The sequence below is a fragment of the Leptonychotes weddellii genome, chromosome 10, assembly GCF_054177405.1.
Source record: "Leptonychotes weddellii isolate Sample4059 chromosome 10, ASM5417740v2, whole genome shotgun sequence".
In the NCBI taxonomy this organism is placed as follows: domain Eukaryota; kingdom Metazoa; phylum Chordata; class Mammalia; order Carnivora; family Phocidae; genus Leptonychotes; species Leptonychotes weddellii.
In genome coordinates, this window is record NC_138378.1 from 41,760,089 (window position 1) to 41,784,251 (window position 24,163).

The following is a 24,163-nucleotide window of genomic DNA, read 5'->3' on the forward strand; positions in this document are numbered from 1 at the left end:
GTGGTGGGTATTGAGGAGGGCACATTCTGCATGGAGCACTGGGTGTTATGCACAAACAATGAATCATGGAACACTTCATCTAAAACTAATGATGTAATGTATCGGGATTAACATAAGAATAAAAAAAAATAAAATTAAAAAATTAAAACGTGGGGGATGAGAACAATACTAACTGTTTGCAACCTGTATAGGGCTTGAGGGGTGGCCAAAAGGAAGAAACTGAGACAGGGACCAGGACGTAAATGCCTGGCTCCCATGCAGAGAGACAGAATTCAGTCCAATTGCTTGCTGTCCCAGGAGATCACCGTCCATGCCTCTCTGGGGGGATGCAGATGAACGCCCTCACCAAATATCAGAGTGGTCGTCTGGCTCAGAGGGGAGATAAAAAGCAAGTCAGACCCATGTTTAAGAGAAGAGTGTGAGTTGAAGTGAAAGCTGGCAGAGAGGAGCAGAGTCTCAAATGCAAGTAAAGAGTATGAGGCAGGAGAGATCAGCCACACCAGGGAGGTACAGGTGCTGCTGTCATTCTGGTCTTGACCTTTGGGAATGATGTCCACTAAGGGGCGACCCTAATCCTGAAGGTCCTGCAAACTGGCATCTTCCATAAAGCATGGTATCTTCCCGTGCCTTCCATGGATGTGCAGCTCCCAGCTCAGTGGATGGGTCTCCCCTCCCCCAAAGTCCTGGTGGCGCAGCATTGTGCCCTCAGGGACCCATGGCCTTTCCCGCTGTGGACTGGCTCCTTGGCCTCGGTGCTCTGGGCTCACACACACCATCGTAGGGGTACTGTTTTTGTCTCAGTCTTCGTAAGGGACCGTGCTGGTGGCTGGATTTCTAGAAGCAGAGACAGGAAGGGGGATTCTGGTTTGTTTAGGATGAGGAGAAAGGCAGTGTTGGAAGGAAGATGGAGAAGAGGAAGGCTAAGTAAGCATATGGCATCAGCAGGAGACCAGCTTCAGCCTGATCCCATGCGGAGCTCTGGAGCGTGTCTGGCACCCAGAGCAGGTCTCTCTTGGAGGCAGAGGAAGGCAGCCTTTTGTACCCACCCCCTCAGTCGTTGGCCATGGGCCATGAAAGGAGGAAGTCAACATTGGTCTGAAGCGTCCTGGCACCTGTGGGCTGGCTTGCCCCCCAACTATCAGAGTCACATTCACACACAGACTGTAGCCCAAGGCCGTGAGTGCCATGCAATGGCTGTCAGTGCAAACATCCAAAGAAGCTCGCCTGCTTCCCCACTCAAGCAGAACAATAGCCTGGCCAGAGTAAACCATCTACTCAAAGGACTGTGCTGTGCAGAACGCTGCCCGAGCCCCAGCTAACTGCAGTTGGCCCCCTAAGCTGGCTGAAACCTCCTTCCCCAGCAAGGGCTGGGGAACACAATATAGACTTTTGGGGGAAAAGATTTGCTTTGGTTCAAGGACTCTTAAAAAATCACCTGCATCGGGGCACCTGGATAGCTCTGTTGTTAAGTGTCTGCCTTCGGCTCAGGTCATGATCCCAGGGTCCTGGGATCGAGCCCCGAGTCGGGCTCCCTGCTCCACAGGAAGCCTGCTTCTCCCTCTCCCACTCCCCCTGCTTCTGTTCCCTCTCTTGCTGTGTCTCTCTCTGTCAAATAAATAAAATCTTTGAAAAAAAAATCACCTGTATCTTTTTTTTTTTTTAAATCCAGCAAGTCATAAGCATAGGTTGTTTATTTTGAAAAAATTGTCTGGGTATCTTGGTTGTCAGATTTCAAAAGAAGAAACACAAAACCAGAGTTTATTTAAATATGTAAAAGTCTTTGTTTCTCAAGGTCTGAACATTGGAACAACTAGGAACTTCTTTGTGACAGATGAAAAGGCACCTGGCACTTGTTAAAAAAGTCTTATTTCCATTGAATACCTCATTTTTAAAAAGAAGATTGTTATATTTAAAAGCTTACAGTAAACACACATGCGCAAGTGCGTGCTCACACACACACACACACACACACACATGCACACAAAGCTTCTCCCCCACCCCCCAACCTGGCAATCAGATAACTGGGAGTTTGGTTCTTACAGACCTTCAATCACATATTCTCCAGCACCTCTCGCTCAGATGGAGTTGGTCACCATCTTTTGTGTTCCCATAATTGGAACTTCGTCACATAAGCATCATTACTACTGCCTGCAGTAACAGCAACTAGTCATGGAGCATTTATTCTGTTTTGGGCATCATATCAGAAGGAGTGCATGATATTTACTATATTTGGTATTGATACTATTTGATAGTAATAATAGAAGCCATGGCTACTATTAGCTCACTTTACAAACGCAGAAACTGAGGCAGAGAGAGTGAATGGGAGCTTGGTGGGGAGGAAGGCCCACCAACCAGGTCTCACCGTGCCTCACCATACCTTGGCTTGGTCCCCGCTTGAATCCTTTACAGGGAACCTACACTGCAGCTTGTGGGGTTTGATTCTTCTAGCAAAATGTGACATTTGTCAGGCCAGCTGTTTTATTACAAGCAGTAGTAACTGCAAAAGCCTACCCTACACACCCCCATACACACAATCCAATGATCAGAACAAATTAGGAAGTGCTTGGGATCAGAAAAGGATTCTTTATTTTATGCAAAAAGAAGGAAGTAAGGTAGAGCCAGAGGGGCATGGGTTTGAAAGCAGTCAGACTTCCCTCCAAGCTCTGCCCCACTCCTCACATGCAGTTACTGACGGCCCCCAACCCGGGCATCACTTGCTTAACCCGTAAGGTGGGATTCGTAGCCAAGTGCCTCGGTGCTGAGAAGAAAAGAGTTACATATGTACGCACACATACATATGTGTATATACACATATTCACATGTATATGTGGCTGAGTCTTGAACAACATGGGGGTTAGGGGTGCTGACCCTCAGCACAGTAAAATATCCAAGTGTAACTTTTGATTCCCCAAAAAACGTAACTACTATTGGCCAGAAGCCTTACCAATAACAAAATATTTAATTAACACATATTTTGTATGCAATATGTATTATATACTTTATTCTCAGAATAAAGTAAATGAAGAGAAAATACTTTTACAGAACTATACTGTATTTATTGGAAAATACCCACGTGTAAGTGGACCCGCGTGGTTCAGAGCTGTGTTGTTCAAGGGTCAGCTGTGTATGCATAGCTGTGTGTGCACATGCACACAGGTGCATGCATGCACACACGTGTGTGTCATGCCTAATGCAGTGTTCAGCTCAGGTTCAGGCTGCAGCCAGTGTACCTTCCTCTTCCTTCCACCAGAAAACAAGATTTACCACAGGTTCCCTTCAAATAACATCCTTCTCAAATATATTTAAGATGGACAGCATTTTTAAAATATCTTTTACAAAAATAACATCTTTTGGAGGAGCACCTGCCTCCCCTGAGACCAGCCTGCTCTTCACCCGGCCTTTCAGTAAGCCCTGCCTCCTCCCCATAGCACTGAAGGTGGGAGTCGGCGGACACACGCGTATGCCAGGCTGCAGCCTTGCCTGAGTGGGACTCAAGTGCCCTGGGGATTCTGTCCAAATGCAGATCCTGATTCAGAAGTTCCAGGCTGGAACCTGAGATTCTGCATTCCTGACCAGCTCCAAGCTGATGGCGAGGGTGTGGCTCTGAGGACCCCTTCTGTCTGCTCTAGAAGTTTGCAGAGGTCTGCGTGATCCAGGAACTCCCGCTCTATAAATAAACGTGGCTAGGAAGAGTTCCTAGTAGCTGGTTAGACATTCAGTTACTGAACTGTTGAATAGGTATTTATTGAACAGATGTGCTATAGGCCAAACATCATCCAAAACAGCTCCTTTATGATAAATAAGGTCTTATTTGATGATCAACCTATTAAGTAGAAGGGTTTGCAGTCATCACTATTTGGAGCCTTCTCTTGAGCATGGCCACAGAGATCTGGAGAGTTACCACAAACATGTATTTCTAAGAATTGTGCTACTTCTAACAACTGGTAAAGTAAGAATAAACATATGTCAAAAAACACAGAGAGACATACATAAAAGAAGTCAGATGTGGACTGGCTGTAGCCTTGCAGTGGCCCTTTAAGCGGAGAACAGGGTGTCCCAGCTCAGCAGTGGGCTTTGCTGGAGGCATTTCCTCCAGGCTCCCCATGCATTGTTTGGAAGGGAAACCCAAGCACCTTCACCACCCCTGGCAGAGTTCTGCCATTCCGACTTCACCCCGCAGTGCATCAGGCTAATCCAGAGACTTGCACATTGCACTGTTTATATGCTTGAGGACGCCTGTGATCTGTGTGCGTTATCTTGGTAACCATGTTTGAAGAGGAGGAAGATCCTTAAAATAACAGCCATTATCTTGGGGATTTGGCATCTGCCGAGTATTGTCTAGATCTTCACATGGTAACAATGCTAAAAGTACCAGAGAAGATAATGATCTCTGTAGTACTGCTGAGATGCTTAGCAAGGCAGAAAAGACAAAAAGGAAGGTACTTTAGTGCCTCCTCAAAGAGCTAGTGGCCTCACATTTTGGGACTGAGGAGCAGATAGAGAGTCAGCAGAAAGGGTGTCCTCATGATAGTGAAACTCTCTTGGAAACATGCTAATTGTGCATGGAGAATAGATATAACCAGTAGGGTGGGATCTGGAAAAATTTGGGCTTCCCCAAATAAGGGGGGCAAGAGGATCAAATGCTCTCATCTACAGTTGCATGAGTTAATTATCTTCCCCACCCACTTTTGTGTGCAGTTTGGGTCTTATTGATGGGAGTTCATGTGTGTTTCTTTTCTTTTTTTTTTTTGTCTGTAAAATTACCAGCTTTGTTTTTATTTATTTTTTATTATTATGTTCAATTAGCCAACATATAGTACATCATTAGTTTTTGATGTAGTGTTCAACGATTCATTAGTTGTGTAAGACATCCAGTGCTCCTGTGTATTTCTGGCTCTAAGCTACCTCAAATCCTTTAGGGAAGTAGGCACAGACACCTTAACCAGCAGACAGAAAAGAAAAGCTCAGTGTGCCTGGGTGGCTCAGTCAGTAAGCATCTGCCTTCGGCTCAGGTCATGATCCCAGGGTTCTGGGATCAAGCCAGGCAATGGGGCTCCCTGCTCAGGGGGGAGCCTGCTTCCCCTTCTCCCTCTGCACCTCCCCCCCCAACTTGTGCTCTCTCTCTCTCACTGTGCTCTCTCAAATAAATACAAAAAAAAAATGCTTAAAAAGAAAAGAAAAGCACAGTTGGAGTATGTATGAAAGGAAAGAATCATTTGTATCATTTCATTTGTTCTCTGATTTCAAAGATAGTTAATGCTTATGACAGAATATTTGGTAGAAAACAGATATATAAAAATAAAAAGGAACACTACCCGTAATCCTGCTACTTAAAAACAACGATAGCAACTTGAATAATCCATTTATACACACTTTCTTAAATTAAGTTTCCACAAAAAAAGTTGTAAGAATCGTTCAAAGAACTCCCATATACTCTTTACAGAGATTCATCAGTTGTTTACATTTATCATTATCATTCTCTCCGACTCTCGCCTTCTCTTTGTCTAAACCATTTGAGGCTTTTATAAGACATCCTGCATACTCACTCCCCAAATATTCTACTTGTGTTTTCTTAAGAACAAGGACATTCTCGTACACAACCACAGAACAATAATCAATATCAGATCATTTAACATTGAGCAATACTACTATCAAATCTACTGGCCACACTGAGTGTTGTCAGCTGCCCAGTGATGCCCATGCTAGTCCTTTCCCCCTCCCCCAACATCCAATCCAGTACCACATGTGTTCAGTTGTCAGTTCTCTTGAGCCTCCTTGATTTGAAACAGCCCCTCAGCATGGTGTTCTTGACCTTGATGTTTTAAAAAGTAGAGGTCAGTTATTTTGAAGACTATCCTTCAGTTTGGGTTTGCCTGATGTTTCATAATGGACTGATTCAGTTTGTGCATTCTGGGCAGTAATGCCACACACATGCCTGGTGTTCCCATCAAGATACCATCTCAGATGTTACATGGCATTGGCTTGTGCCAGTCTTGCTGATTTTAGCTTCCATCCTTGGTTTACGGTGGTGTTCACCAGCTCTCTTCTCTCTGTAGTTCCTAGTTTCCCCTTTCACACACCAGTTTTTTTGTTTTTGTTTTTTTTTAAGTAAGCTCTATGCCCAGCGTGGGGCTTGAACTCACAACCCTGAGGTCAAGAGTCTCATGCTCTACCAACTGAGCCAGCCAGTCACCGCTTTCTCACACTAATTTTTTAAAAGCAAAAATCTTAGCCATTTTGGTCTTACATTAACCAACAATGTTACCAGGACTTTAAACAATACTTTTATTTCATAAAAGATAAAGAACTTCACTTGAATCCACCAAAGATGGTAAAAGGTGTCCGGTAAAAAAAAAAAAAAATACGAGGGCATTGCACCTGGGGATTTGTTCCAGTGTCTCTGGACTGCAGTAGGAGGTAAGATCTCAATTTTCCCTCTCCCATCTGATCAGGCAGCAGCAAGAGAGAGGACACACCTGAGGTCATGGAGACACCAGACAATCTCCAGCTGTCCACCAAAGTTGAAAGCATTGGTTCTCAAACTTGACCACGATCAGAATCCTCTGGAGTGCTCATGAAAACACAGCTTCCTGGGACCCCCTGTTGATGATTCAGATTCTAGGGTGCAGGGTTTGCATTTCTAGCAAGGCCCACGGTGATGCTGATACAGCTGTTCCAGGCAATCATCCCACTTTGAGAACCACTAGTCTAGACCTCTTTAGAATGGCAACTAGCAGTGTCCTGCTCAAACTGAGAATCCATCTCTCTGGGACTTGTCCTGTCCCTCAGTCTCACCTGAGAAGTCCTTGGCCATCTCAAGGTCTACTGACCTTCAGCTCCTTTTGTCACTTCCGTTTGCTACTGGCTATGAAAATTACTTCACTTGAATCACTAAAAAAAAAAAAGATTTTTTAGGAAAATTGAAAATCCATTCCAGCTGCTCTGCTCCAAAATCATTCCCTCCTCATTTATAAGTAACCAAAGTGTTTATAAAATATGTAGACTCTGGAGTTTCAGCTCCACAGATCCTGGTTCATGCAGCCAGGGTCCCAAGCCAGAAAATCTCGGAGGCACATTACATAAATCCTACCCACGTCCCCCCCCACAGATCAACTGTAGCAAATCCTGGTCTTCTTTACTAGATCTTTTCACCCAGTTTCTAGAAAAAGGTACTCAAGTGTGTTAAAAATGCAGATCCCAGACCTCAGCTCCCCACATCACCCCAGTGTTCTCAAGTCAGCAGGCCCCCCGCTTGTACTTGACCATAAGCCCCAGGTGAATCTGAGAAGCATTGTTCCCCAGGAAAGTGATAGCTCCAGTCTTGGGGCTCTGCACAATGAGAGTCAATTCATCACTCAGCAAATATTGATTTTCAGCATGAATTGTTTTAGCAAAACAGAGAAATTGGAACTTGCTGGAGTAATTGTTCCTAATGGTATGAAAACACATCTCCTAGGGCTGTTCCAGATGCTGCCTTTGAGGACCACCTCCACCCAGCTTCTAGAGGGCTGGCAGGGAAGAGAAGAGAGTGCACACATCAACTTTAAATACATGTTCTCTTACTTTGAACGTGGCCCCATGCACACTTTTCTAGCCATATTAAACCGTTCAGACACTGTCAACACTCAAAGGCCCTCCAGGGCAGATACGACCCAGAATGTAACTTACTGCCAAAGTGATGAGGAGAAACGTTCTCCTGTAAGGTAAAACCCACCAGGGTGCCATCAGCATGGGGAACAGATGGGAAAGTGGAGCCCTCTTCTCTAGCCTTGAGGTCCCTGGGTTGACCCCCACCCCCACCCTCCTGGCTTCATCTCGGCCACTTCTTCTCTTGTCTACAGAAGTCTGAGCACATCTTCAGAGTTCTCTCTCATCGTGAAGTCTTCCCAGGGACCCTCAAGATGAAAGGGGGCCATGTTCCCTAAATCATAATGCAGTATCCAGTCTGGCCTGCATGCATTTGAAGAGTACCTTGTTTGCTTGACTGTCTCCCTCCCACAGTGGATTGTAAGTTCACAAGAGAAGACACCAGGCTTTTGTTTTCATCCCTGTAACTTTCAAAATGCTTAGTCCAATGCTTGAGCATGCAAAAATAAACCTAGAAGGATGAATGAATGAATGAATGAATGAATGAATACCCAAGCCTTAGAAAGACAATGGAGATAGGAGGCAGGAAGCCACTGTCTGATAGTCAAGCTGTAGGGCTAGGACAACACGTCAAGGAGAAGAGAAAAGCCACAGGCAGGGGTATGAGGTGGGGTATGAGGCAAGAGGTCAGCTCCCACGTGTATTTGGAGGAAAGCAGACTCAATGCTCAGTGTCTGATGCAGCACTGCTTGAGGATAAGTAGTCCCAAAGCCCGGGAAGTAGTTAACTAGTGGGCGGGGTGAGTCCTCTCCAATTACGGGACACAAGGCAGGGGAGCAGATGGGTTCAAGTACTTCCAAGGACAGAGGAAATCAGCCCCACTCCCTTCACCTCAAACTTGCCTGTTAGAGGTTTGTCGTTGACGTTTCCTAAACTAGAGACTAGTGCTGACCAAGTGTGCACAATTGACCCTTTCTTACCCTCTGCCTTGTCTTGTTTTGTTTTGCTTTTTAAGTAGGCTCCACACCCAGCATGAAGCCCAAAATGGAGCTTGAACTCACAACCCTGAGGTCAAGATCTGAGCCAAGATCTACTAGAGTCGGACGCTTAACCGATGCAGCGACCCAGGCGCCCCTTATCCTCTGCTTTGTCTTGAACAAACTTTAATTGGGTTTCTGTCTTTGGATTTCTCTTTCTTTTCATGATGGGAGAATAATTACAATGTAGATAAGCCCATGAAGTATCATGCAGGATGAAAATTCATTTGACACCAAAGTATACATTCACGAGCTCAGAGCCTTGTTTCCTGAGAGGCTGGTGATTAGGAAACTGGAAGGATTCCACCGATAAAGATCAAAAGGAGGAAGGCCATGAAGAGGAGAACCCAACTGCCCATTCCGACCCCTCCATCCACATTCAGCAGAACAGGCCTGGGAGCAGCCTTGCAGGACAGCTTCTCACTGGTGGGTCCGGTGGGGACCACACTTCTGCTTTCCAGAACTCCATGCCTCCCCCCGCACCATAATCCCTTTTCAATGGACTGCATTTTCTCTGGCTGCTGGATTGGTTTTGCAATTGCTTTTCTGTTTTTCTGGGTAAGATTTACATAAACAGCACATTTCAGTGGCAATACAAATGATTTTGACATCTTCCAAAGAGCAAAACCCAGCAAGCCATCAGCCAAAAAAAGAGCTGTCAAGATTTCCTCTGAACACACACAGCAGGGCGGCACAATCCGATTTTTTGAATATTCAGAAAACGCAGACTGTATAATTAAATGACTTTATTATGGTGACTGTTTTCTGCTGAAGTTATTCGAGTCATGTTTGATGACTCTCTTTACTGTAAGTGATTTAGAAGACTTCTAAAGAATCTGCTGCTGCTAACGATGGTAACACCAGTTATGCAATAAATGTTCGTTAGATGAGTCTTTACTAAAGCTGTGTCCCTGCCCTCACCATATAAAGATCTGCCCCTCTTGCCCACCTATGAAGGTGGGCAAAGTGTTGGTACCAACTGACCCTGTCTGCTGGCCACAGCTCAGTGATCCAGAACAGGGTACGGACCCAAGCTGGACCAAACAGATTCACTTCCCTGGTAATCTGAATGGGGACCACTGAGAATGATTTATTTAGAAAGTAAAATTTGGGGGCTGGGGCAGCTTGGAGCCACATGCAAACAGCAAGCTCTCTGCTACATACCAACAGGGTATCCATGAAGAGAGTGGTAGAGGCGACACACTGTGGGGTTTCCACTGCGCCCCATGCGAAGAGAGACAATCCATCCCAGTCTCTCTCATCTCTGCACATCCTGTGTGCTCAGGCCTTTGCCCTGAACTATTTTCCCAAGGCTGTTTGTACGGCAAAAGCCTTAGGAGACAGGGATAATGCCTCATTGGGGCAAAAGACAGATTTGTCTCCTGATCAGGATAATAAAGATAATATCTCCCTTTGGAGCAAAGGTGAAGCAGCCTTGCTACCTCTCTTTTTTTTTTTTTTTTTAAGATTTTATTTATTTATTTGACAGAGAGAGACACAAAGAGAGAGGGAACACAAGCAGGAAGAGTGGGAGAGGGAGAAGCAGGCTTTCTGCTGAGCAGGGAGCCGGATGTGGGGCTCGATGGGGGGCTCGATCCCAAGACCCTGGGATCATGACCTGAGCCCAAGGCAGACGCTTAATGACTTAGCCACCCAGACACCCCAATCCTACTCTTACTCTTTGTAAGAGTAGGATTCTTTAAACTCAGAATTCTTCAGCTCTGATGCAAACCTCCATGAATTGTGCATGTGCAGCATCCACGTGGGCCCACCTCCCTGGCACCTTCTTGAGCTGGGGGCCAGGGGGCAGGGGAGAGGAGGGGGGCAATGTCAACAGAAAAGCCACACCCCTGCTGAACCCTGAGAGATGAAGTCCATGTCCCTGGGCCAGGACTTGAGCCAGCTTCCAGGAGACTATGGTCGTCGGCTAACTAGTTAACTTTCAGGTAGGGTCAATCTTCAACCTTTCGGAGATCTTGACAAAGCATTAAGAAGCAGATGACTGATTGAGATGCTACTTCTGCACCAGACAGTGACAGGTGGAGCGTGGTGTACCAACAGAGGAAAACTCGAGAAGCTTAGAATCTATCTAGGAGTCACTCTTAGGATGAACTCTTTTAGCTTCCAGGGAGATTTTCAGGAAATTTTATCATGAGCCTATTTCTAAATATACACATTATAACCTGAACACTGGGAAGGCAGTGTTCTATGTATTGATTCCTATGTCATTCAGTTGTGAGAGGATGTGAATTTCCACAATTGGCGTAGGGGCAGAAACATTTTTCAACTGCTTCTCAAATCCTCCTGGAAAGGTGGGAGAAGAACCAGAATGACTACTTCTTCCCATGGTAAGTAAAATGTTTAGGGAGAGAATGTCCAAATTAATCACTGCTCCTGTGGCAATGATTACAATGGTAAGTGCTGTGAATATATAAGGTTCAAGATCCCAAGGTAAGCATTATATGGATGCTACATGAGTCTGCTGTTTTGAACAGTCTGGCACACGGTAAGTGCGACATAAATGTCTGCTAGCATCAGTACCACATGATCTCATATGATGAGGTAGGAACTCTGTGTTCATGTCTTAGAGATAAGGAAAGCAGGCTTAGAAAGGTCAGTGACTGGCCCAAGGATAATGGGCTAGAGTGTTTCTGATTGCAAGTAAGAGAAAATACATCTGAAAGCACTAAAACAACAAGAACGTACGTCACTTCACATAAAAAGTTCAGTGGGGGCAGTGCCAGAGTTGGCTGTCCCATCAGCTCTCAACTATTACCAAGCACCCTAGTTCCTTCCTGCTCCCTGCCCTACAATCTTCGACATACTGGCTTTCATACTGGATAAGCTTTCCACCTCACAGTCACAAAGTGGCTGCAGTCCCCCTAAGCATTATATTCCTGCCAGACAATAGCCAGACCTTTCCCAGAAACTACCCCTGTAACTTCAATAATTTCCCTCATGTCTTTGGCCAGAGTTAGTGCATATGCCTACTCCCAAAAAAATCACAGATTCTGGGGAGGGAACCAACTTGAGCACCTGAGTGCATTTAAAGTGCAGCCTTAAATAAAATCAGAGACTTACCCACAAGGAAGAGGTGGAGTTTGGGAGGCAGGCAACACGGCTGAAACTTTGTCAAAGCCAAACTGGAACTCTGGTAACTAAAGGCCCTACTCTTAACCTCTAATGCTATAATTTCCACTACAGTGGATTGTTCTCGATTTCCACTGTTCAGCATGGTGGCCACATGTGACTGTTGAACACCTGAAATACAGTTAATGTGACTAAGGCGATGAATTTAATTTTTTTTTTTTTAGGTTAATTCAAAGAGCCACTTGGGTCTCATGGCTATGGCCCAGACCAAGCAGGAACAGCATGTTAATAGCATTGCCTGTGGCATCCAATAGGGTCTAATGCTAGAAATACCATGCGAGACACAAATGTAACTTAAAATTTCCAATAGTCACATCAAAAAAGGTGAAAAAGACACAGGTAAGGGGCCTCTGGGTGGCTCAGTCGTTAAGCGTCTGCCTTTGGCTCAGGTCATGGTCCCAGGTGGGATCGAGCCCCGCTTCAGGCTCCCTGCTCCACGGGAAGCCTGCTTCTCCCTCTCCCACTCCCCCTGCTTGTGTTCCCTCTCTCGCTGGGTCTGTCTCTGTCAAATAAATAAATAAAATCTTAAAAAAAAAACCAGCTAAAATTCATTTTATAATATGCTCAATTTTACCTCCGTATCCAAAAGAGTATTACTTCGACATATAACCAATTTAAAAAAAGATGTTTCCCATTCTTTTGTTCACTCTAAGTCTTTGAGATCTGATGTGTATTTTACACTTACAGCACATCTCGACTTTTCAAGCATTCAGGAGCCATGTGGCTAGGTCGTCTGGAGATTTCAGAGCATCCAAGTCAAATTATCTTTCCTGATACTGGTTCACCACTCTGGGAAGTGGGCCAGACAAGAAAGTGAGGCTCAGAAAGGCTAGGCCAGCAGTTCTCAGACTCAAGTGTCATCACAGTTTCCTAGAGGGCTGGTGAGCACTGTGGCTGGTCCCCACCTTCCATGTTTGGGATTCAGCAGGTCCAGGATGGGCACTTCTAACAGGTGGTGTGGGTGCTGCCTGCCTGGGAACACACTAGAAGCACGGGGACCCTAAAGGAGCTGCCCACGCTCACACCTGTCGGGAGCAGAGGGTGCAAGATGAAACCCATGTTTTGTCTTCCAGCTCATTTTCTTCTACACACAGAACGATGAGGCCAGGATGCTGGGATGGTCGAAAACAACTCCAGAGAACAGAACGACGCTCCATTTCCTCACTCCAGATGGTTGACAGCAGAGTCTGGATACACGATCAGGATATTGCATGAACACTGTTCCTGTCCCAGACCTGTGCTTTTCTCATGCTGACTTTCTGCTTATCTCACATGATTTTTGGTTCACTTTTCTTTCAAGGAAATCCTTTAATATCTAATAAACTCTTAAAGGAAATCCTAGACCTCATATTTAAAGCCTTTGGGGTGGAGCGGGGCTGCATCATCATCACACTGTCCACATCACTAGAGTTCTGATGGGAATCTGAAGAAGAGGCGATTATGTAAATCACTTCTGACAATTCCATGCACTCAGGCCCTGGTAAATTATGCTTTAATATACTCAGCAGAAGCTATCAAAGCCAAGCCGAGGTGCTGAGAGCACTTGAGATGATTTTCTAATCAGCAGGTGACAACAGAAGTGGCTCTTGGGACAACAGTCCTCACACTGCTGAGGGTCAAGCCTCTCCTTCGTGCATGGCTATTTGCAGAAGAAGCTATTCTCGAAGACCTGTGGCCCAGATACTTGGAGCCCAGATGACCCTGGCCTGAGGAGCACATCTGAAGAATGGAAATAGACGAGATAATCACATTTCCGACAAAAGAGCAGTTCCCTCTGGCTTGGGGGAGGGGCTGTGAGGCCCCTGCTCCACTCTCTCTGCCCTCACTCAGCCAGGGAAACTCCACCAGCCCCCCAGCAGCTGGGGCCAGCTGGACCCATGGGCCGCCCTGTCACCACCTGGGGAAGGACACTCAGACCCAGCCTAGCCCCAGCTCTGCACTGCTTATAACAAGGCACAGGGGAGCAATTTGGGCCTGATGTCAGACATTTGATCAACAGACCCAAAACAGGCCCCCTATATATACATCCTACAGCAAAGGGACAGGGGAGCTGAAGGACAGCTTATAAATGGACTTTGCCCCCTCCCCCACTTTTACTCAGCCTGAATGTTTCACTTTGTTTTCTCTCCCAGTGGAGATATGTGGCTGGTCCCTCTTCAGTGGCATATTTAGTGCCTTGGGAGAGCACAACTGTAGGGCCCCAACCACCCCAGCCTCTTCCCACCTGGGGTCTAGCAGGTTGCCCCTCACCCTTCTTGAGCTCTCTGTTTCTCCGAGCAGAGGGGTCTCTGTTTGGTTTCCTGGATGTTTCTCTTGGCCTCTCCCTTCAGCCACCCTGGAGGCACAGTGATTTCCACACTCTGTGGCCCCCAGGCTTCCTGCCTCTTGTAATTCCATTTAAGTGAGTGTTGCATCAGTACGCTTTAGAATTATCTGGAGAGCCTTCAGAATATTCAGGAGTGATGCCTGCTCCTTCCAGCTCACTGAGTCTGAGAGAGGGGGTCCTCTGCTTGATGTCAGCATGTTTGGGGCCAGTGTGCCCAGGAGCTTTGAGCTAGCAAGCATCAGAGCCTTCGGATGGAGTACTACTAATAATAAACATATATAGTGCTTATCAGTGCCAGACCCTGTTGTAACTGCTTCATGTATGTCAACTTGTTCAATCAGCACAACAGCTCATCTGTGGTGGAACTAGGATTAAAACCATTTTACAGGGGAGGAAGTGAAGGCCCAGAGAGGTTGAGCAACTTGGCCAACATCATGTATCTGATCAGCAATGAGCTGGGATGCCGATCAAGGCAGTCACATTATACTATGTTGCCTCCAAAAATGCCTGTTGTTCAAAACTTACCTCCTGCCCCCCACACTGTCAGCTCAAACAAAACTCCAAGTAACTCGGCCTCGTGACTTTCTTGACTTTGAGGAAGAACCTCCATATCAGACCTGAATTTCCCAACCTCCTATTCTTCTAGTCCATGAGATTTTTATCATTATGATGATGCCGTGGTGAAGGCAGTGATTCTCGGTATCAACTCAACTTTGTTTTCATTGTTATAGCAATTTTTCAAAAGCTAAAATACTCTCGCCAATCCCGACCCCGGCCAGGGGTTTGAGGCCTGATGGAACTTGAGGGCAAAGTAGGGAAATGGGATGGGCAGAAGACTGTCCATCTCAGGAAAAGCTGAATGTGACCTAGGGACACGTGTCCCCCCCAGGGCCATCTCAGGAGGGGTTCAGCACTGTGCATGCTCATTCTCTAGAGTTCAGTTGCTTGAGTGGTACACATCTCAAATGCTTCTCTGATCCCTCCCTAAATATACAAGTCTGGGGACAGTATTTTTAAAAATGGAATGATTCCCTGCTTCTGGCCTTGGACACAGATACATTTCAGTTTAATCTTCAACATCTCCTGGCTTTGTCAGTGAAATGCATACCTCACCTTCATCACCACAAAACCCTTTCCCAATGATGCTCTGGAGAGAGGTGTGACAGCCCTTATAAGTTAATCTGGTGCTTCACAAACTTTATTTTCTGCCACTTAATGTGGTAATTCAAAAATTAAAGTGGAGAGTTCCCCATAATTAAAGGATCCATGTCGTGGTTTGCCTGGAAGAGTCAGGGGTTATGCTGAGGCTCAGCATAATTGCTAATAGAGCTTCTTTTCACTCCCAAGAGAATCTGATTTGAGCATCACCCATCATCAAGATGTGAGTTAGAGCAGAATAAAGGTCAGGCTGTGTCAGCAAAGCTTGTTCTGTTTGGGTCATTTGCACAAAGTTGGGATAGAAGTAATGCTCTTCCCATGTGACTAAGGACTGTTTTCAATACAGGTTAGATATAAAAATACTGTCAATAGAAACTGATTCATCTGACAACAAAAACTATAATAATAATTCATGGGGAAGGGTATGGGGGACCTCCACCATGTCCTTCACCTTTTGCTCTCTGAAAGCAGCCAATCAGTGGACAGTGTGGGGCCAAGTGGGAGGAGGCAGACCTCCTCTTTAGTCTCATCACCCGGGGGGGGGGGGGTAGAAATATAAATAACCTGGATAGCCCATACTCACTGAGTGCTGACGATGGCTAGGTACTCCCCCAGTCACTGTAGGTATGCCACTGTGAGGGCTCCTCATGGTGCCTTACCAAATAGTTACTACCATAATACTCACTTTCCAGATGTGGAAACTGAGGCACAAAGAGACAGAGGAATTTGCCCAAGGCTGCGTATCTGGGAGGAGGGGAAGCTGGATTTGAACCAGGCAGTCCAGTTTCAAGGCCTACCTGCCCTGTGTGTGCCAGGAATGCACTGGAGTGCCTGCTCTGCTTCCCACTGCACCAGTCCTGGCCCAAACATGTAGCTCTGGCTTGTGCCGTTGCCAATGCTCCAAAGGCTCCTTGTGTGGACCTCACAGACCTACACTCCCAGGCCATCCTGTGTCAGTGGTCAAGGAGCCATGCAGACGCCGACTCTGACCCAGACAGCTGACTTACACACGTTCCCTGAATGACAAAGTCACCATCTCTTTCCCTGTAAGAGTCTCTCCCTTAGAGACAATGAGGAAAACGGGGAGCAGAGGAAAGGACAGACCAATTTAAGGAGTGTCCATAAAGAGGAGGGCTGCTAAGACAACTCTTTTGTTATTTATTTTATTTTTATTTTTTCAAGACAAATCTTTTAAAGGAACCATTTGGGTGGCAGAAACTGGGGACAGAGATTAGGCTCAGCCACTCTGTTGCACAGGTGCTTATCACCTGTGCTCCGCCCCCCTCCAAAAAATTCCTGGGTGAGTAGCAGTCAGAAGGCTCCAGGCCCTCTGAAAGGTCACCTCCAGCTGGCCTCAAGCATCCTGCCACCTTCCCCTTGGCAGCAGCTCCAGCCACACAGCATAGGAGCTAGGACCTCACCCCCAGCAGCCTGCAGCAACTTCCAGATGCACCAAAGGCTGTTCAGGACCGTCCTGAAGGGAGTCTCAAGGAGGCCACTGCCCTGCAGAGCAGTTCCAAAGGGCCAGCATTACTATGCGGATAATCTTCCGAGGCAAATCCCCACTTCACTAATTCTGCTGTGCCCAGGGTTGTGGGGCTGCCTGCTGGGTCCTCACACCGGGACTGTCTAGCCCAGGATCATCTAGTCCAGGGGTGTCAATTGGCACTTTCTGGAGTTTGGGGGGAGGAGGAAATACAGTTTGGAACACCGACCTTTCCGGACCACCCTTCCTCAGGCACATTTCAGAGACCGCAGTGGAGATGCCTCCGAAGACAGCAGGCTCCTCGTAGGTTTCGCGCGTCTGACTCTGGGGCGAGCTGCCTGAGTCTGCGAGGCCCAGCGCAACGGGCACCGGACACAGAGGTTGGCCTTCTTTTGTGGCATCTCTGCCTCCGCGCGTGTGCACCTCCGTTCCTGGCGCCCACCCTGCCCCCACCCCACCGAAATCTCGCTAAAAAGGTCCCGGGATTTGTGGTTGCGGGGAGTGCGGGGGAGGGGGGGCCGAAGGGGACCCTGTAGACCTGCAATTCACGGGGACGCCTATAGGAGGTTCAGGTTCCACCTCAATGACTTGAGTTTAAAGATGGGACAGCCCCTGCTGGTCTTCAAGAGGATCACAGGGGCACGGGGGGTGGGGTGGAGTAGGGGTGAATGTCAAGCGCCCGGCAACTGGCTTCGCACTCCCCTGCCACCCCGAGCGCCGCGTCATCCAAACGCAGGACTCTGGGACCCCCAGCTTCGCGGCTGCAGAGGACAGAACAGAGGAGTGGACGGCAACCGGCCGGAGAAGATGGATCTGAGGTGAGGCGCAGCCGAGGCGGGAGTCTTGGGAGGGCCCGGGAGGACCTTGGGGCGGGGGGGGGGGGGGGGGCTGGATCCCGGGGCTGGGGGCCTGGACGGTAGCTCTGTGGGGGGCGCGGAGGTGGGCAAACGGGGCGGGGCGCGCGGGCTCCGGGACTGGGGCGCGGAGGGCGCGCGGCGCGGGATTGGCGGGCGCTCCCCGCGGGGCCCGCCACGCGCTCTTCAGGCGGATCAGGGAGAGGCGCGCGCGTCTGCGCTGGAGCCCCCGGCCGCGTCCTCTCCGCCGCGGTCCCGCCGAGTTGCGCGGGCACTCCTGGGCATGAGCGTTTCCCCGACGCTGCCCCCGGGGGCGAGGAAGAGCTCCAGACTGCCTGGTCCCCAGCGGTCAACGCCAGCTGCACCCCGGCCGGGGAGGAGGAGGCGGCGGGGAGGCGGGACGCGGGGGCAGCGGGCATGGTCGCCATCCAGTGCATCTACGCGCTGATGTGCCTGGTGGGCCTGGTGGGCAACGCCCTGGTCATCTTCGTGATTCTCCGCTACGCCAAGATGAAGACGGCCACTAACATCTACCTGCTCAACCTGGCCATCGCGGATGAGCTCTTCATGCTGAACGTGCCCTTCGTGGCCTCGTTGGCCGCCCTGCGCCGCTGGTCCTTCGGGTCCGTGCTGTGCCGCGCGGTGCTCAGTGTGGACGGCCTCAACACGTTCACCAGCGTCTTCTGTCTGACCGTGCTCAGCGTGGACCGCTACGTCGCCGTGGTGCACCCTCTGCGCGCCGCCACCTACCGGAGGCCCAGCGTGGCCAAACTGATCAACTTGGACGTGTGGCTGGCGTCCTTGCTGGTCACCCTGCCCATCGCCATCTTCGCAGATACCAGGCCGGCTCGGGGCGGCCAGGCCGTGGCCTGCAACCTGCATTGGCCGCACCCGGCCTGGTCGGCGGTCTTTGTGGTCTATACTTTCCTGCTGGGCTTCCTGCTGCCCGTTCTGGCCATCGTCCTGTGCTACCTGCTTATCGTGGGCAAGATGCGGGCGGTGTCACTCTGGGCCGGCTGGCAGCGGCGGAAGCGCTCGGAAAAGAAGATCACATGGCTGGTGCTGATGGTGGTAGCCGTCTTTGTGCTCTGCTGGATGCCCTTCTACGTGGTGCAGCTGCTGAACCTGTTTGTGACCAGCCTTGATGCCATGGTCAACCATGTGTCCCTCATCCTCAGCTACGCCAACAGCTGCGCCAACCCCATCCTCTGTGGCTTCCTAACCGACAACTTCCGCCCGTCCTTCCAGCGGGTTCTCTGCCTGCAGTGCTGCCTCCTGGATGCACCTGGCGGTCCTGAGGACGAACCCCTGGACTATTATGCCACTGCCCTCAAGAGCAGAGGTGGGGCAGGATGGATATGCCCTCCGCTCCCCTGCCAGCAGGGGCCCTTGCAACCAGAACCCAGCCGCAAGCAGGTCCCCCTCACCAGGACCACCACCTTCTGAAGAGCCCTTCACCTCCTCCCCAGCCTGGCCACCACAAAGGGGTCTGCTCCACCCTTACCTGCCAGCAGACTGCCTGCCCCGATGCTCCCCTAAGAGCCACCGCCTGTTCCCACCACAGTCACCTTTTTCCAGCAGTCTGTGTGCTAATCCCAAGAGCATCAAAGCTCCTTTGTTTTCTCCCATCCCCAGGACTCTGGGTTCCAGGAGGACGCCTCCATGGGGGTAGGACTCCTCTGAGCACTGGTCTATGATGTTAATCATCCCTGGACCTCTGACTGTTTTCCTAGGGGTGGGAGGCAGGGGCATGCCAGGGAGGAATGGCCATCTGCCTGTGCCTTGTTACAGAACCTCTGCCCAGGAGAGGACTGTCCAGAGGGTGGAGGCAGCCAGTGCCCTTGCTCTCTGCCGACTCTTTGGCTGTGGTGGGGACATCGCATGTTCAATACGAGAAGGGAGGAAGGAAGAAGTCTCCAGGCACACTCCCTTTGCTTCCGTTCCTGGGCTCTCCTCTAACTGAAATTTATGCATGACAGTCTGGGGCACCAGCTTTTTCACTCCCCAGGCCCAGTGCCTTCTTGCAGTCACTAGTGTCACTCCAGTTGTCTTGGGCTAGCAGCAGGCTTCCTGTGAGTAGAAAATGTTTGGAGAGTCGTAATGTGGGATTTGTTATGAGGCACAAAACCAGGTCAGTAATAAAAAAGCAGAAAGGATAAATCTCATCTAGCTCCTATGGTGTGATTTTTTGCCTCGACTCTTTGGCATGGGAGCACAAGACCTCATTAAATCGGCAGTTTATATCACAGTGGTGAGTGGGAGGGGAGTCAGGGGGAGGGGAAAAGAGACCAGAGAACGCAGATGGAAATCAGCCCAGATTTTGGATAGAGGAGGCGCTCGATCACCCACTATTAAAAAATAAAAAATCGCAATTCAGTAAAACATCAGCCAGATGTAGATAATAAACATGTGTAGGCTGAACACAGTAAATGACTCTAACTTTTTGCCTGATGTTAACCCAAGGATAAATTAGCTTTTCTCAAAGGAAAAAGTCAGCTTACGAGGAGCTTTAATCCTGTTTGTTTTTTTTTTATGAAGAAATGCTTGCAGTGCTTATGTGGGGCTCTGGAGTGAAAACATGCTATTAAACATGCGTGAACAGCTATGTGGGGGAGACTCCACCTGGCTTAGCACAGCAGAAGGCCCTTCTGGGTTTGGCTGATCCCATCCAGATGGAGAGAGGAACAGGCAGGGAGGGCGGGGTGGACAGCTGAAGAGAGAGGCCCTTTGCTCTTCAGAGGGGTCAGCCCCCCAGAGCTCGCAGCTTCCTGGCAGGAGGGCTTCGAGAGAAAATACACTGGACTTGCCAGCCTAGCAGACCTCGCCTGACTAGAGTCTTTTCAGGCAGCCACCAGGCATCCCAAGATGGGCACAGGGGGCTTCTAGGAGGCTAAAGAGGATTGAGGCAGGGCCAGGAGGGCAGGGTGAGGCCCAGGGGGACGCTCTGCTTCCACCATGGGCAGGGGCTCCTCTCTGAGATCAAGGAAGAAGCAGAACAAGGCTCTTCCCTGCAGTGTTAGGGCCAAGATCAGAGTTTTACTTGATATGAGCAGATGCTTGGTGTATGGGAAACAGGCAGGAGAGCTGACTTCTGGTCCAAGATATAACTATTGTAAGATGCAGGCAAGCAGCTGAACCCCAGGATCCTCAGAGTTCTGTCGATAAAATCAAGAGGTCTTCCAGTACCAGCACACTGTGACAGAGTTCTAACCTTATGCTCTTTTCCATGTGGCTCTAGATTCCAGCTTCTTCCCTACTGAATGAAAACAAAATTAAAAACAAAAACAACCTTGCTTGAACTGTCTTTGGGTACATAACCATTGGATCCTTGCTCTTCTAGATAGCCAGCCAGCAGCATGATGTGTAGGCAATAATCAGTGTCGATCCAAGTGTGTCCCAGAGGGCTAGATGGGCGAGGTAGGGATGTCGGTCTTTAGGGTCTGCACATTGGGGTGGTCTACATCTGTCTGGCAGAGAAAATGTGTAGCCAATCTGTACTACGTCCTGGAGACATGGCTGTGGGTTGGAAGCTCCGAACTAAGACACAGAACCCCTTGAACTCACAAACATGCATACACACACGTGCACACACACACATGCACGTAAACACACGCACATGGACCATCCCAAACCTATTGTACCCACTAGAGTTGCTTTGGGCATCTGGAGTAAGTCAGTGCTAGTGTCTGCTGGCTTCGTGTAACTGTAATTTCTTGGCAGTTTTTAAAACTGAAGTATTTCTTTGTTCCCCAGTGCCGGGCAGTGTGCAGCAGGGTGCTCACTGGGTAAATGTGGTTGCCCTCCAGGCTGAGAGCAATGCCGCGAGGGGTTCGTGGCCCTGGCAATGATCTGAAATGGGCAGGGGCTGCTGGGCCTTTGCCTGCCCCCACCCTCGCTTGTGTGGGGCTGGGGTCCTTATCTTCAGTCTCCAACGGTGATTCACACCCAGCAAACTCTCTGCTGAGGAAGATGGGGCGCTGCCCAGGAGTCTTGGCAACACTCCTGCTGGGCTGAGTATTTAAATGCAACATTTTAAACTAGTTGGTGATGGCTGAAGCAGAAGCAGCCTTAGGCGATAAAAGGAAAAGTCCGTGAGAGGCAGGGGCCCTCCAGCCGCCGGACCAGGGAACAGTGCTGTAATTTCTGGGAGCCTCAGTTTCTCACGTGAAATATGCACAAAAGCAGGGTGTGTGTTTGGAGTTCTTGTCAGCTGTAAACCGACTTCTCAAAGGCACTGGAGAGGCACGCTAACTGAGGCAGTGGGAGGGTGAAAGACAACATTCTTCTATGCTGAGTACTCTCTCTATCCCTTGTTAAAAATGAGCGTTAACACGGCCCCTGACCTGGGAGTCATAAATCATGCCTGGAGGGGGCGGGGCTGGGGGCGGAGGGGGCGGGGCTGATCAGTGTCTTCCTCGGCTGCAGAGCCTTCTCGCTTGGCGGGGCCGGGGGGGGGGGCGGGGGGCCAGGTGGGGCGGTTAACAACGCGGCCCTGGCAGCAGCAAGCCCCTCAACAGTGCTGCCGGCCTTTGTAACAGCTGGTTGTCTAAAACCCTCCCAATTCCTGAGCAGCAAGATTGCAGTGAAATGAAGTCGGGGATGGAGGCAGCGGGGGTCCTGAGAGCACTCACACATTTCACCTGCCTGGGCGGGTCAGCCAAGCAGCCACGCTTTGACCTGAGTCCTGCTCTGCCGACCCTCACAGCTTTTGGCTTCAAAATGAATAAAAACATTTTTCACCTGGGTAGAAACAGCCTTTGGGCACCCCCTCAATCAGTGAACTTGCCTTGTCTTTTAAAGTTGTCTTTAACTTGCTGTTCAGTGACAAGCCATGTGTTTATATTTTCTGGATGGTCAGAAGATGGTATTTGAACATGACAGGTGGTCACTTATCAGAATTCTTTTCCAATCTGTTAGCACTATGTCGCTGAGCAAAGATGCATACTATTTTCATTTTCAGCTGTAAATTCTTGGCTTCATTTTCATTAAAAACATCATACCTAGCACTCCTGAGATGCCAAAGGCTGATATCAAAGGAGAAAATAACCCAAATGTTCGGCCATGCTACTCAGAAACCGGACATGGCAGCCTGAGCTGTAACTGGGCAAACCCCTGTAAATTTGGGTTTTGAAGCTTTTCTCGGGCAGGCTGTCGGTCATGAAACATCCCCGTCTCTCACCACCCCTTACCCTAGTAGGTGACAGGGAAAAGCCTCAGATTCCTTAAGCACAAATGTCAGAGTCCTAAGGCTCTGTCCTCGGTTGCACACCATCAATCAGCACCACACCCCCAAGCTCTATTCTGTGGAGGTACGTGCAGGTGAGTGCTGCTTCTGGCAGCTTCAAGGCACCGTGGCGAGCCTCCACAGACAACACCCCTGTCCTCATGAAGCTCAGAGGTTAGGTGGCAAAAGATGAGCATTAATCAGGGAACCACAGAAATGAGAGTACAATTTTAAGCTAAAATTAGAACAACCCAGGAATGGACTCTGGTTTCTGAGATGATGTACTAAAAGAACCTGACATGGTCGTTAGGGCAGGTTTCCCTGATGGAGATGCCCTCCTTCGAAGGATGAGTGAGAGTCAGCCAGGAGAAGAAGGGGGTAGGGTAGAAGGTACAAAGGGCTCAAGGCAGTGAGGACAGCATGTGCAAAGGGCCTGTGGTGGTAGGCACTACAGATGCCCAAGGGGACTGGAACAGAGGACAGATGATACCCAGTCAGCAAGAGGCATTAGGAGACAGACCAGCAGCACCTCATAAGTCCCCTTAAGGATTTGGGACCCTGCCATGGCACAGCAGTGACAAGTTCTAATGAGAGGGTCATTATTTGCCTGGCAAAGAAACCCATCAAGGGCTCTTGAGTCCTTATAAAGCTGGGGCACTCGTGCTTCTATTTTTCACCAGGAGTTTGGCAGGGGGAACATATTCTTTTCCATTTCAACGTTCATCAACCTTTTGCAACAGGAAGACAGAGTTCCCAATCATATGAATGGATTGGCTTAGTGTCTAACCAGGACAGGCACTTTTGAAAATGGGGGAGAACTTAAAAAAAAAAAAAATCCAAGATTAACTGTCACCTAGAATGGAAGTACTGAGTTGGTTAAAATAAAAATATGGCTTCCTATTATGGAAAGCCACCGTGGGTACTCACTGATGCCACATGGGGGTGCGGCGCCTGGGTCTAGATGGGCTGCCCAAGGTCAGCGTTGGCACAGTGCGGATGTGTGGAGGCCTGGGGAGAACAGACTTGCGGACACACAGACCAGGGACAGAGCACCCATGTAACAGCCCGGTGTGACTGCAGGTAAGCTCCGTGGCCTTGGAGAAAGGCCGGAACAAGACTACCTACACCTGATTGTGCGGGGGACTGGCCCAGAGGAAGGCTCAGTTTTCGGATGGTGACCAACTGACAGAGAAGAAGACAACAAGGTCGGTACAGAGAATTGGCGTGTTTTTGTTGGTGGTGTTATTGGTGGAGGGTTTTTTTTTTTTAAATCAGGATTTCTTTCTTTTTTTTCCAAGGTTTTATTTATTTATTTGACAGAGAGAGAGACAGCGAGAGAGG

The 24,163-nt window shown here is 48.9% G+C and overlaps 1 protein-coding gene across 1 annotated transcript; it reads left to right on the top strand.

Annotated features, from left to right (window-relative positions):
* The first annotated feature begins 17,412 nt into the window (after positions 1–17,412).
* Positions 17,413–19,742, top strand: SSTR4 (somatostatin receptor 4). Its single transcript, XM_081832238.1, has 2 exons — positions 17,413–17,562; positions 17,887–19,742. Exons 1-2 carry the CDS (start codon positions 17,413–17,415, stop codon positions 19,042–19,044), a joined length of 1,308 nt encoding a protein of 435 aa, XP_081688364.1. The 3' UTR covers positions 19,045–19,742.
* The last annotated feature ends 4,421 nt before the right edge of the window (positions 19,743–24,163 follow it).